General features: G+C 40.3%; 1 protein-coding gene across 1 annotated transcript; it reads right to left on the bottom strand.

The window, feature by feature from the left end:
* Positions 1–8,796: 8,796 nt before the first annotated feature.
* LOC135706250 (signal recognition particle 9 kDa protein-like) lies at positions 8,797–9,158 on the bottom strand. The gene has a single exon (XM_065227826.1). It carries the CDS (start codon positions 9,075–9,077, stop codon positions 8,844–8,846), a length of 234 nt encoding a protein of 77 aa, XP_065083898.1. The 5' UTR covers positions 9,078–9,158; the 3' UTR covers positions 8,797–8,843.
* Positions 9,159–15,590: the final 6,432 nt, after the last annotated feature.

The raw sequence follows: 15,590 nt of genomic DNA on the forward strand, positions 1-15,590 counted from the left end.
CTATTAAATCACATCCTCACTACCAGCCCTGATTATGTTGCTTTAGGAATGGTAAAACAGCCGCTTTTCCAGGCACTCCTGGACGTACATCTCTTGATTGATGGTTCCCGTAGTAATGAAAATGCCGCTTTTTAGACCACACGTGCATATGGCCTGCCAGACGAGATATTTTTTTCGGGAACTTCGATAGTTTGATGGTTTTGAAAATTTCAGCCACCTTTCCTTTTCCTGATGCGGTATTAAACTCCTGTCCCGGAAGCTGCTTGAAATCCACCTTCACATAAAATTCGTCGTCCATGACGACACAGTCGAACTTTGTGAGCAGATTCGTATACAGCTTTAAGGACCACCGCTACTTTGCCGACGTGTTTTGTTTGTAATCTCGGTTCGCTACCTTCGCCTTTTTAAACGTCGACAACCCGGCTCGTTTCTTGGCCGGCTGCACTGTAGTATGGGAGACATTGAGCTTGCCAGCGACGTCCCGGATGGAGAGTTTAGGATTCCACTCATATTTCACCGGCACCTTCTTCGTCGTCGCTGCCACGGCTGGATTACGATTGCCGCCGCTTCCAGGGGCCACATTTCGAAACGAAACAGTTTTTCATACAAGCATTCGTACAAAAAGTGTTTCGTTTCGAGATGCGCAATGTGGCCCCAGGCTTCCTGGCGGTCCACAGACGCTCCCCGAACACCTTTGAAACGTTTGTCACGTCACGTTTGTCGCCACATCCAGCAATTTTGCCAACTTGGCGTGTGAGAACGTCGATTCAAAATTTTGACACGCTACTTCTCTTGCTTGGACGTCATTTTGAAAACTGGAGAGCAAACGGTGAAAACTTATCATAGCAACCATTGTATATACACTCAACTTCCAACTGCAGCATTTCAGGATATTTTTAATACATTTTTAACAGAAATACACCAATTTGACGTTGACCAATTTTCGTGCGTTCCAGACTTTAGTGCAGCAAGCATGGAGCTCTAATTTCATGAGCGATATCGCAACAGTGTCCGAGCTTTGTGCTCCGAGAACATCTGAAGTGGTAGGGCATATCAGCCATCATGACGGCCATTTGTGGACTCTTCATTTTCAGAATAATTATCCAGCGGACTTTAAGGAAATTTTCGTTCAGTTGGAGATCCTTTGAATACTTCCTAATCAACCAGCTGTCTGAATTTATGAACAATTGGAGATCTTCAGAATACTACTTGATCACTCTTTTGAAAAAATATCCTGATGACTTTACTGAAATATTCGTCTACCTAGGGATCTTTTAAATAACTTCCTGAAAAACCTGTCGTCTAGGGAAAATATTTGAGAGAATATCCTATTAATAAACAAAATTCCCGTAAGCTCAAGAAAAAAAAAATCCTCAACTTTCACGAAGTTCCCTCAACTACTTTGTAGTATAATTATGTGCCTGTTATGATTAGTGTGTAATCCATTTTCTAGTTTTAAGCCAGATATTGTGTTTTATGTTTGAGTGTGTATTTTCTGTCCAGATTGTGTTCTATGTTTTGACAGTGTATTTCCGTTCTAAAAAAATTGAAACCACCTTTATGGGTTCATCTAGATCCGTTTTGATTTCAGTCGTGTAAAAGCAAGTAAAGCGTGCGGAATAAAATTTTTAACCGTTGAGTACGCGTCGTGGTTTTTTCATTCGGAAATCTTTACAGTAAATCAGAAGTGGGATAGTTCATCCAGGAAGCAGCTGAAAGTTTGCAATTATGAGCCGTATGAATAAGGCAGATTTGATGGAGTGGCTGCGGGAAAACCAAATTGATTTCCCACCTTCAGCAACTGTGCGGCTTCTGCGATCGTTGTACAAAAGCCATATTGGAGCCCAGGGCGGAACGCCGAACGACAATGAAGACGACGGCGATGGTGATGGTTCATCTTCAGGACACGAGGATCCGCTGGATTTGGAGTTGAGAATGTTGCAGAAACGTAGAATGATCGCCAATTTGCGTCGTGAGCTGGAGGACATCGAACAAACTCAAGGAAAACCACCTACGATTCAGGACGTCATGAATTCCGTTGCGCGGTTTTCTGGAGGTGATACATGCGATGCAAATAGATGGCTTAGTGATTTCGAGTCTGCGTGCGGATCTCTGGGTGGTAATGATGACTTCAAATTCAAATGTATTCGGCGTCTGATGGAACCAGGAACCGAGGCGGAATGGTTTTTCCGGGTTGACAAATCAAAGAACTACACCGAGTTTCGTACTAGCTTCCTGGACAACTTTGGCCATACCTACACAGTGGCTGAGATTGTGGATAAGCTGCGAAAGACGACCTACGACGCTCTCCAGATGTCAGTTGCTGCTTATATACTTAGGGTGCAAGAAATTGCCTCCAGAGCGAACATCGATGAGAATCAAACCGTGCAGTTTATCATCGATGGTTTCCAGGACCGTTCAGCTAATATCGCAGTGCTTTATCCGGCCAAGGATCTGGCCCATCTGAAGCAGCTTTCACGCCGGTACGTTCAGTTGCGAGAAATGTACCCAACAACGACCCTGTCCCTGCCAGCGAGGCAGAAGATGAAGCCTGCTGCATCCAAACCGGACTTGCTGCGTTGTTACAATTGTTCAGGCATCGGTCATTTGTCTGCGGCCTGTAAGGAGCCACGTCGAGCAAAGGGCTCCTGCTTACGTTGCGGCTCGACTCAACACCAGCTTAAGGAGTGCCCTAAGCCGTCCCCACGTAACAACAGCCAGGTGGCCTTGGCGGATGAATTTCGTCAGAATGCCAATGGTGATCGTTCATCCGCTGACGCTGGCGAGCTGGGAGCTGCTCTTTCGGAGCTGAATATTGTAAGTATTGCTTTCTCAATTGACAGTAACACACACTTATGTAGCACTGTACTTTCTATGTTCGACACGGGTAGTCCAATTAGTTTTGTGCGGAGATCAGTGGTCCCACAATCGATGGGTCCGAGAGAAAAGGTGGAGTCAGGATACAAAAGCATAGGTAACTACCCACTATGCACCTACGGAATAATCAGAGCATCTATCTCCTTCCGTGATCGTAAAATTTGCTTAAAGGTACATGTAGTACCAGATAACTACCTTTGTGTTCCTTTACTTCTGGGTCGGAATTTTTTGAAAGAAGTCGGCATTACCCTGTACGACACAAGATTTATTGATTTAATTGACATGAAATCCAACATTGAACTTGAAATTGGATCCGACCCAAATCGAATAAAAATTTCTGGAAAAGTGCTACATTGTGTGTTTGATTATTCAAATGATGCGCATTCAGAACTTATTATAACATGTAATCAGTGTGACAGTTCACCGGCTTCAGTGATCTCTAATATGCCTAATTTGGTACCTCAGGTTGTTGTTCCGCTTGTTCCGACAATGTCAAAGCAGCTGGATTCGATTGATTCCGTTCAGCTCAGTTCCGTTCATTCCGATATTTCCAATGTTAATGTGCTAAATAATTCCGTTCTGTCAAATCCTGTTCCGCTCGAAGGAAGAATACCTGTTCCAATGTCCCATTGTTATCCCGTACCTGATGTATTTTGTATTGACCTGAATGATAGTGATTGTGATTATGCGATAAATCCAGAATTGAGTGTTGATAATCGGAGTAAGATTTTGAAAATCATCCAGGAAGACTATCTTGACCTTCAGAATATCCCAATTCAGGAACATAGTTACGAAATGAAGTTGAAGCTTACTTCCGATATCCCAATTAATTTTGCTCCACGGAGACTTTCATATTCCGACAAACTTGCAGTGGATCGTATAGTCGAGGAGTTATTGAGTGAAAACATTATACGGCCTAGTGACTCGCCCTACGCGTTTCCGATTGTTTTAAGAACGAAGAAGTCTGGCGAAAAGCGGATGTGTGTGGACTACCGTGCGTTGAACAAGTTGACTGTACGCGACAGCTACCCAATGCCTTTGATAGATGACTGTCTAGAGCGTGTTGAGGGAAAGAAGTATTTTACCGTGCTGGATCTCAAAAATGGTTTTCATCAGGTTAATGTGGCTAAAGACACCATTCCGTATACGGCTTTCGTGACGCCAAATGGGCAGTATGAATATTTGAAAATGCCGTTTGGATTACGTAACGCTCCGGCAGTGTTTCAGCGATTTATCAATTTCGTCTTGGCACCATTCATCAAAGAAGGAACTATCACAGTCTATCTGGACGATATCACAATTGCAACAACTACGATTCAAGAGCATGTTGATGTTTTGCAACAAGTCCTCAGAACATTGGCAGGGTTTAGACTAGAGATCAAGTTTCAGAAGTGCCAATTCTGTTTTACGGAGATCGAGTTATTGGGATTCACTGTGAGTGAACGCGGCATCAGGTCAAACAATGTTCACTTGACTGCAATTGAAAAGCTGCCTCTACCATGTGACGCAAAACAATTAAGTAAATGCTTAGGACTATTTTCCTATTTCCGAAGGTTTGTCCCATCATTTTCAACGATTGCTATGCCACTACGTGCTTTGACGAACCCTGGGGTGAAGTTTAAGTTCGATGAGAAATGTAAAGATGCTTTTGAAACCTTACGCAGCAAGCTGATTACTTCTCCTGTACTAGCGCTTTATAATCCAAAGCGAGAAACAGAGCTACATTGTGATGCGAGTAGTGCAGGTTTCGGGGGAATATTGATGCAAAAGCAGGACGATGCGAAGTTCCATCCAATCGGTTATTTCTCCAAGCGAACAACTGCTGCTGAATCACGTTATCACAGCTTTGAGCTCGAGACCTTAGCAATCATCTACTCGCTAAGAAAATTCTGCATTTATTTGGAAGGCATTCCATTCCGCATCATAACAGATTGTAACTCGCTCACGATGACTTTGAACAAGAAGAGTGTTAATGCTAGAATTGGAAGATGGGCTATGGAGTTGGAAAACTATCATTACACCATTCAGCATCGCAATGGTAAGCTTATGAACCATGTGGATGCTTTGAGTCGGCTTCCTTCTGCCAGCATTGTAACTTATGATAACTCTGACCAAGTGATTTCTGCAGTCAACTCAGATGATCTCGATTTTCAACTTCAAGTAACGCAGGGCCGTGATAAAGATATTATCGAGCTAAGGGAAAAATTAGAGAATGGACCCGTTAAGCATTTCACTCTTGAGGATGGATTGGTGTATCGCAGTAGTAGAATTGGAAAACTTCAGTTTTATGTACCAAAAGAAATGAAGACACATGTTATACGCAGTGTGCATGAGAAGTTATGCCATATGGGAATTACAAAGACCCACACACAGATTCAGATGCATTATTGGTTTCCGAACATGAAAGCTGAAGTGGAGAAATATGTTAAGAATTGTGTACGTTGTATTGTTCATTCGGATCCTAATTCCGATAGTCGTGCTTTGTATAGTATTCCGAAGAAACCTGTTCCTTTCGATACCATACATATTGATCATTTTGGCCCACTACCTTCAGTTGTATCCAAGAGAAAGCACATTCTGGTAGTAGTTGACGCGTTCACGAAGTTTGTCAAATTGTACCCAGTGAACTCGACCAGTACGAAAGAAGTTTGTGTATGTCTCGATAAGTACTTTGACAGTTATAGTCGACCAAGGAGGATTGTTAGTGATCACGGGACTTGCTTCACTTCTTTGGAATTCAGTTCATATCTCTTAGAAAATAGTATCGAACATGTGAAAGTAGCTACTGCTTCCGCTCAGGCAAATGGCCAAGTCGAACGAGTCAATCGAATTATCAAGTCGATGTTAGCTAAGCTTACAGAACCTGCTCAACATTCGAATTGGTGTACGATGTTGAGGAAAGTTGAATATGCTATAAACAATTCCGTTCACTCGAGTACTGGTAAGACCCCCAGCATACTTTTGTATGGAGTTCAACAGCGTGGTTTCGATGTGGATGTCCTTTCCGAGTATCTTGATGATAAGCTGAATTCAGATTCCGTGCGAGATTTAGAATCCCTACGACGTTCCGCTGCAGAATGTATAGAACATTCTCAGAATCGCAATTCTGAATTGCATGATAAGAAACATAGGCCTCCCAGTGTATTTTCCGAAGGTGATTACGTTGTGATTCGAAATATTGATACTACTATTGGAACCAACAAAAAATTTGTTCCTAAGTTCAAAGGCCCCTATCGCATACATAAATCCTGATGAATGTAGGCGTCTTAGTGGAATACCTGTATAATGAGAGAGAGAAGGATTAGTATTTTCCATTTAATTCCACTACTTTATTTGCTTATCCTTGTCAAGGATAAGCAAATAAAGTAGTGGAATTAAATGGAAAATACTAATCCTTCTCTCTCTCAGCATACATAAAGTTCTTCCGAATGATAGATATGTTGTCAGAGACATTGAAAATGGACAAATATCACAATTACCTTATGAAGGCATAATCGAATCGTCACGCATGAAGCGGTGGGCTGATTGGTGGGATTCAAATGATAGTGATTCTGATACTGTGCATCATTGAATGTGACAATAAGATTGAGAAGGCAATACATTCTGTTTGTGTATATGTGTGTTCAATTTCTGTGTTTTATGTGTATCTGTGTTCTCATGATCGAGCCGATCAATAGTCAGGCATGGCCGAGTTGTAGTATAATTATGTGCCTGTTATGATTAGTGTGTAATCCATTTTCTAGTTTTAAGCCAGATATTGTGTTTTATGTTTGAGTGTGTATTTTCTGTCCAGATTGTGTTCTATGTTTTGACAGTGTATTTCCGTTCTAAAAAAATTGAAACCACCTTTATGGGTTCATCTAGATCCGTTTTGATTTCAGTCGTGTAAAAGAAGGTAAAGCGTGCGGAATAAAATTTTTAACCGTTGAGTACGCGTCGTGGTTTTTTCATTCGGAAATCTTTACAACTTTGAAGTTTCATATTTTTGTTCCAACCTCACCTATTTCTACCACGATCTCAGAAAATCTATGAACTTCACCGAACTTCCAGAAAAACCCACATCCCTTTCTACGAATATCCTGAACATATGGAAGCTCCCTGATATTTAACAAGGTTCAAAAAGCTTCCAGGCTTGAGGTTTTATGTAGTAAGATCCCTGAAGTTAGAACCTTGCTGAACTATTCGATTTTTGTTTGCTCTTCTAAGAAATTCTCTGCACCTCAATTTCTACGAAATTCGCTAAGTTCCTGCAAAATTTTCTGCACTTCTACGTTTCTCGTTGATTTTCTACGAAGTTTCCTCAACTTGTATGTAATTCCATGAACTATTCAAAGACCATTAAACATCAACCAATGCCGAAGCAAATTGCCGCACGACGACCCAGTGAAAATGGTTCTAGAAAGCGACCCAACAGGAACAAGAAGAAGAGGCGCGCAGCGGGCAAGGTGGATCGACCAAGTAGAAGGCGACCTGCGGACCCTTCGCAGACTACGAAGCTGGCGAAGTGTGGCCATGGATCGAGTAGAGTGGAGACGACTTCTTCGGACAGCAGAGGACAACAAGGCCTTAGCCTGATTGGTAAGGTAAGGTAAGTAAACATCAACCAAGTGTCCAGAAATAAAAAGTAGGTCTCCGAACATCATGATCTTGATCATTCTCCTAAAATTTTAGTTTATTTGGATGCGAACGATACTGCACTGGCCCTTTGAAATTTATATGGGAAAGTGAACTTTATGTTCTTAACGTCCTTGCACTGTGCCATAATAATTTACCGAAAAACTTTCTAACTTTACACATTGTAGTCGAAATACGTATCTTTCATGCATATCATAATTAACTTAAATGGAAGATAACCTTTTTTGATGTTCTATTTAAGCATTCCGCTAACAACCCAATTTCATTTCTTAATAATGTTTTTATTTTAAATTGAAAATTGATGATGTACATGAAACTCTCAACCTTGGTAATACCACAGACAAACAGATGTAACTCTTTGAAAAAGTTTTTCTTGAAAACATAGTTAGGCCTATTCTGCGCGGCGTGTGAGGTGAGGTGACACGCTGTCACTTCTGAAGTGACAATTGTCACCTCGCGTGAGGTAACTCTCCATTTAATTTGCACGGAGACTCACCTCACCCGAGGTTACAATTGTCACTTCACCATTACTTCACTGTCATCTCACCTCACACGCCGCGCAGAATAGACCTAAGTATCTCAAAACATAGGATCTAGAAGGAGTACCTCAAACCATAGGAAGTAACGACATCTCTCGGGCTTCTCGCGGAACACAAGTTTGCTCGCTAACTCGCAAAAAATATCGCATAAAAGTTCTATAGAATGTATAGAAACGTCAAAGTGATCCGATGCCGATAAATTTCTAATCAACCGTTGCGTGAACGAAGATACACAATTAAGAGTTACGTCTGTTTGTCTGTGGTAATACCACGTGATACTTTTATCGATGTAAATCTCTAAATTCTCGTTTTGAATATAATTCAAGTTCAAGTCAATCCATCAGGTTTCGAAGGGGTTAAATGAAAACACAAGCGTTCTTCGCACTGCACGGCCAATGAGAACGACCCAAATTTAAGTTTAGTTCACAATTGCCAAAAGTGCAGCGATGTGTAAATTTGCCTCAAACAACGTCAAAAATCTGCCGGAAAACGAGAAAAATTTTACTCAGTCTAGGAGTAGTACCAAGAGACTGAGTGAATCCAATCTTTACTTTTCTCATATTCGGGGTTTTTTCCCTGGACAAACCTGAGGCAAATTTACTCGTCGCTTCCTGCAACTTGTGATTTATGATTAAACTTAACTCAAATTTGGGTCGTCCTCATTCGCCGCGTAGATACGAAATCCAATTCTCGCATAAAATCAATTTTTATTTCTCTTATCCTAGAGCAAAAATACACTTATCATATTATAAGAAGCAACACCCTTCCCTTTGACCCCATGTAACTGCCTTCTTACTCTTTCGATGCCATCAGCCACATCAGATTGCCGGTGAACTTTTCTATTCTCTTCAGATCCGACAGGACCTCCGTTTTGAACTGCACGCACTTCACGTTGTCGGTCAGCTTCAGCACGACGGCCGCCTTCTTGTGGGTGTATTTCATCGTAAACCGACACTGGCACGGGTTGGCAATGTACATGTTCTCGGCGGCAATCTCGAAATCTTCCCACGACTTGGAGAATACCATTTTTATTTACGTTTCCTGCTCGTGCTGTGTCGGGAAATCGAAGGCAGCGAAAATCACGGTGCTTTTCCGAGTGTATAATTTTTTGTTGACTGTGCGAACGCGGCGGAGCGAGCTGCTGATGTTCTGTTTTGACAGCTAGAAACGTCCGCAAAAGTGGTGAGTTGTCAGCTCGCAAAGGAGAGGGGGTTTGGGCCTCGAGTGCCGAATGGGTGCGAGAGCGAATGACGGTGTTTATTGAAGTTTTATAAATATCAATAAATATAAATTATTTAACGTTTGATATTAAAATGCTCTAATTTTGGATAGCCCACTTGTAACTTCGGATTAGTGGTGCGAGGGCAATATTAACTCAGTGTGTCGGAAATTTGGAAATTCAGGGAATCTCGGGGAATTTAATTTAATTACTTGGAAATATTTCTTAATCTTTATTCATAACTGCATTACAAACCATAATAACCGACGATCCGACATGTCACTTTCGTTTGTCCGCAATTCGATTTGGCAAACAGGTGACTAGATCTGTCAAACGAGGCGAGACGTACACCAAGTCAATATTAATTTTACGTGTGTTCTTGTCCTTGCTCATGATATGACGCGATCGGATGAGTAGATGGCAGGAGTGTTTAACGTACCGTAAGGCGGATTGAGATTGGGTCTGGGGGGTAACATTTGGCCAAAATTAAAAGTTTATCGGTGCAAATATCTTCTTTTTTTTCCTTTGGTTTGTTTTTTCTGTCGATCTTGTTTTCCGTGCTGAGCACCAATGCTACCGACGTGCCAGGAAGGCAGCTCCCACACCTGGACCCTACCTATCGACCCATCAACTCATGAACCGGGGACCAACGACTTTACTTCCCATCCGAAGGAAGGCGTGATCAGAGATGTTATGCCTCAGAACATCCCGGCGGCGCCGACTGGGATTAAACCCAGGCCTGCTGCGGTGAGAGGTAATCACGCTTACCACTACACCACCGGCGCCGTTATGCAAATATCTTGAATATACAAAAAATATGGCTAGAGTGTGTTCCTTGAACACCTGTGGTAAAGTGTAGATAACATTTACCTGTTGTTTTATTTAAATAGTAAAGTTAAGTGTCATAAATAGTAACAAAAATACGTTTTTTTTTAAATTGCCTCATGCAAACAATAGTTTGAACCTAGGGGTATCCCACTCTAAACTTTAGTACTAGTATACATTAAATACGTTTAAATCTCTCATAGGTATTCTAAAGTATTTTTAAGTATTTTAAACTTGCATAATTTCCATCGTAGTTACCGGTTGCTAGTGTCGTTGGTTGTTGTTGTAAGCCCCGTCAATTTTATAGTTTTCGTCACTTATGAAATGAAATTAATTCCTGTTTTAATCTATTTTAATTGCAATAAAATCATGATAATTGGTAAATGTATTTCAATTACACTGATAGGCAAAATAAAGTGCCCACCCCATCATTTTTGAAATTTCTCTCATTTATTTGGTTCAAATTCAAATAAACACACCGTAGTCTGTTTCGATGTCTTACCTTTATTATTCTTTTAAAGTTACACCTATGGAATACTGAAAATATAAAGTTTTACTTGAAGTAAAAGAAAATCAATTTGGATTGAAAAAGAAAACAGTGACAAAAAAAAGTGCCCACTTCAAAAATCGGTATGTTTTCGATAAGTTTCCATCGGAAAACCCCTCGATTGTTTTTGTTTTGAAAGTTTGACATGTATTGAAGCAAACGGGTGGAACTGGTGCATTTGTACACGTGATCGCATTTGAATCAGTTGAAAAAAATGGAGGACGTAGTGATTTCGAAAGCAATTCCCGTGTGTATCCGAAAATTGGTTGTTCGTGATGTGCAAAACGGTGAATCGCACCGGTCTGTCGCTAGGAAGTACAATATCAGCAAAACAGCGGTCGGGAAAATTCTGCAGAAAATGAAATCGTTCGGATCAGTGGTGGATCGCCCTGGCAGAGGCAGGATGCGCAAAACGGATGCGAGAACGGACACCAAGATCATGCGTGAAGTGAAGAAGAACCCGAAGGCAACTGTCCGCGAGATCCAGGAGGCTCTTCAGCTAACAGTTTCCAGTCGAACTGTTCGTCGCCGTCTCGTAGCACAGGGGTTGAACAGCAAAGTTGCTCGGAAGCGCCCATTTATCAGCAAGGCAAACAAAGTCAAACGGCTTAAGTTTGCTAAGGAGCATGCTGATAAGCCCCTAGAGTTCTGGAAAACGGTTCTCTGGACGGACGAATCAAAATTCGAACTGTTCAACCGGAAGCGACGGGTTCGTGTGTGGTGTAGATCGGGTGAGGAGCTTCAGGAGCGCCACATACAAGGCACGGTGAAGCATGGAGGAGGAAATGTGATGGTCTGGGGGTGCTTTTCGTGGGGTGGAGTGGGAAGCCTGGTGAAAATCGACGGGATAATGACGGCAGATTCCTACATCGACATCCTGCGGGAAAATCTGGAAGTTTCGCTGATCCAGACGGGCCTTGAGGAGAAATTCGTATTCCAGCAGGACAACGATCCGAAGCATACTGCCAAGAAGACTAAGTCTTTCTTCCGGTCATGTCGAATTAAACCACTGGAATGGCCTCCACAAAGCCCGGACCTCAACCCCATCGAGAATTTGTGGGCGATTCTCGATGCCAGGGTTGACAAAACTGGTGTTACCAATAAAAATAACTATTTTGAAGCCCTGGAGCGCGCCTGGGAAGAACTAGATCCACAGCACCTGAAGAATCTAGTGGAGAGCATGCCGAAGCGCCTGCAGCTGGTCCTGAAGGCCAAAGGAGGACACATTAACTATTAGGCTGGTATTCTTTTACTTTATTTTATGTTTTCTGGAGTTAAAATGCAGTGGGCACTTTTTTTTGTCACTGTTCTTTTTTACACCCATTTTGATTTTTTTTTCTTCGAGTCAGTCTCTTCTTTTTATCTGGTATTCTATAAGTGAAACTTAAAAAGAATATAAAGAATAAGATATAAAAAATACTACAGTGTATTTACTTTAATTTGAACCAAATAAATGAGAGAAATTCAAAAAATGATGGGGTGGGCACTTTATTTTGCCTATCAGTGTAGGCTTATCTAATAGTGTAAAACAATCGTGTTGTTCAAATTACTGATGCTTTAGAGTAGAGAGGTTCTAGAACCTCTCTAGTTTCGAGCAGACTTTCCAGTGCGCTATCATGAATTTGGACTCCTTTACAGAGCTGTTCCATATTCCTAAGAAAATAAGGAACAAGGAATAAGGTATGGAGAAGAAAAAAAATCTTGGCTATACCTATACAAGTCAACGATATCAGGGTTACGCTGCGCATTTCCTGTCGAACTACGACGATGAAACGAACCTTTTACAGTAGGAAATTGTGCTGATTGCATTACGCTTTTCGGGTTAGAAAACAGTGTTACTTTAGACTGGTGAAGTAGTTTAATTGACATTTTGCAGTCGATGTTTTCATTTGAACATAAATTTCCCAGTTTAAGTAATTGGAACCACCAACGACAAGGTGCTGGTGATTGAGGATTTATAAAAAAAACCCTAGCATCGCTATCATTCTGATCCGTAGTGGCAAATAGATTATCCCGGTTGAATCGAAGCGGTAGTTAAAAATGAAAGGTACATTGGGGTAAATGAAAAGTGGTGGGACAAGTGGGTAAATGCCCAACCCATTACGGAACAAAGGATATTAAAAAAAAAATGAAAGCAGTTTAATAAATTTTAGTGGGTAGACAACAATTACCCACTTGCGCCACCAATTTATAACTTATACTGTTCGATCTTTCCTGAACGTGACATGTTAAAGAAGTTGATTGGTTTGTTGTTTTTATTCAAAAGTTTGAATAATCGATACTTATTTATTCACATGTCATGTGTTGAAATAAATTGATTAAATTTAAGTTTTACAATCGTTGCTGTTAGTTAATAGAATCAATGAAAAAATGAATTCTACTTCAACACATAGTAGATATGGCTTATCAATCATGTCCAGCTCTAATAATGGTTTAACAGATGAGAATTGACGGTTCCAAATCCGAGAAAATGTAGTTCATATTTACAACATGTTTACTATGTGCGCCATAATTCTGCGCATTTCGCCAAAATGTTGTAGTGTTTTACAGTTTTATCTTATTTTATATTTTTACCATGCACAAGCGGCTAATACCTACCATCGTGTTCAATTCAATTCAAATTATATACAATTTCAAATTATTTTTGAAATTTTCAAAACAGGCTCTTTACGGCAGAATAAACACGTTCGGTGGGAAGCTACAAGATGAAACAGATGCCAGAAGCTCGGCAACAAGTACAATGCGAATGGTTTGGAAAACCTTCACAATTTCTTGTTCAGATTCGATAGCCCTAAGAGTCTTAAGTTAGTGTTACATGGCCTAATCATAACGGTCGAAAAGTACTTAATCTTATAACGCAACCATCGATAAAACCAAACAAACAACGAAGGGAAAGGTTCCATGATTGTCAATCTGACTTCTTCCTGTAACATGTCGAACGAATCATCCTAAATGCGCATCAACGTGTGACATATTTAATAGTGCAGTATAATGCGAAAATGATGGAATCGGTTTCTACATTGGAGAAATAATCAGCGGCTGTTTTTTCCACCGTTGATGACATTAATTTATAGGTGAATCATTTTTGCAATGATCTTCTCTTATTCCAAGACCATATCTTGATGCCTACAAAACAAAAGAAACATTTAAAATAGCTGTTAAAGCTTAAAATATTAATGCGTCAGTTTTCAAATATTCACACAAAATCCTTGACGACATCCGATAAATAAACAACTAAAATGTGTTTAGCAACGGTGGTAACAACCTAATGCAAAATATAGGTTAAGTATTTTTAAGTATTTTCAGGTATCTTAGGTATTTGTAAAAACTTTCTGAGTATAACGCGAGAAATATAAAGTTTAGAGTGGGATGCCCCTAGGTTTGAACACACTTTTATGCGGATAGATAAGGATTACACGCGATCATAGCCCTAATAAAAATACCATTAACGAACGATAACCAAAATTATAGAACCATTCGACAAATGATTTGGATGACACCCCGAACACGTCGTTAAGGAAAATAACCATACACATTCTAGGGAGGCCATACATGCGAAGTACATTGTGATCATAACCAAGTGTGCTACGTTACATTTACACATTTTAAGATATTTTAACCAAATTTATATTTTGGCCCAAGGTTTGGTCTATTTTTTAATTAATTTTAGTAGAATGAGATATCAATTTCAATCAACCACTTCCATGACAGCCGTAAATATATCATTGCATGCTTAAAATTGTGTTTCTTGTTAAAAATGTGATTGTTGGAATGTAGGAAACGAAATTTTTCGATTTTTTGGCCATTGTCACGCCCACTTATGGTATTTAATATATGGCATCTTGGGCAAGAATGTAATTTGAATGTAGCTTTTATGAGTCAGTTCGTCGGTGAATGATATCACCAATCATGTAGGAAAGTGAACAATGATTTTTTTTAGAAGGCTTAGGCTTGATTGAGCAAATTAAATCCAGGTCCCGAAGATACGTGCTCAACTTTTTGACTCCGCTCTGGAACTATCTTCGGTCCCAAGCTAATCGATGCACCCCTCGAAACATAAGAAAATACATGAACCCCTCATTTTATCTGTCAAACTTTCATAGCAAATTAAAACAAACATAGTGTAGTACTAGAATTTCGACTAGAATGGGGTACGATAATCGTTTGCTTGGTACCAATAGGTTAGTCAAGTAGTGAGCCAATTTAAAATCGATAGTTTCGAATTGATTGTTGATTCTACCACCTACCCACAAAAACACACGCAAAACACCTTGGCATGCAGGCTGTCACCACAGATAAGGTTTTATGTCTAATGGACTTAGCCATCATCATAAACACTCATGGGGTCAAGACGTTTATCCGTCCGGTGAGGAAAATCGGGAAGAATTCACGAGGAGAGTTCATACACAAGTCCGCTACCGATGAGCTTGACAGACTTCGACTCAAGATTTCGGCATATTTTTATAATCCGTAAGTAGATTTTGTATTATTAATAAATATTTTGAAAGCAGTTCCGAACATTTCGTAAAATCAGTAATCACATTTAATCAGGTATTTAATACTATACTATACTATATTCTACAAATAGTAAATAGTATTCATTATACTTAAGAAATATTTTGAACTGTCCATCAGTTGTGCAGAAAAGGGGTTTATGACTATGCGTAATTTTTACTCCATTGAAGCTACCAGTGCAGTCAACTTGAGCCCTGAAAAATGACAGGATATCGAAAACTACGTCACGCTCGCCAATACATTTAAAATAATGCAAGAAGATACCGCAGCTGGCAGGATTGATTTGTAAACTGTATCTGTTTGTATCTGTTGTATGTATCAGACAGTATATTGAATTGAGCACCTCGTGCGATAGCAAGAAGAACCATTCTCGCAAAAATCCACCATAATCCAGATGTTCTTCCCCTCGGAAGATGATGTACAGCCTTCGCCG

The sequence above is a fragment of the Ochlerotatus camptorhynchus genome, unplaced genomic scaffold (assembly GCF_037179485.1).
Source record: "Ochlerotatus camptorhynchus isolate MF236.1 unplaced genomic scaffold, CSIRO-AGI_Acam_v1.1 ptg000023l, whole genome shotgun sequence".
In the NCBI taxonomy this organism is placed as follows: Eukaryota; Metazoa; Arthropoda; class Insecta; order Diptera; family Culicidae; genus Ochlerotatus; species Ochlerotatus camptorhynchus.

Coding starts and splice junctions, on each gene's coding strand:
- LOC135706250 (XM_065227826.1), bottom strand. CDS start 9,077: ATGGTATTCTCCAAGTCGTGGGAAGATTTCGAGATTGCCGCCGAGAAC.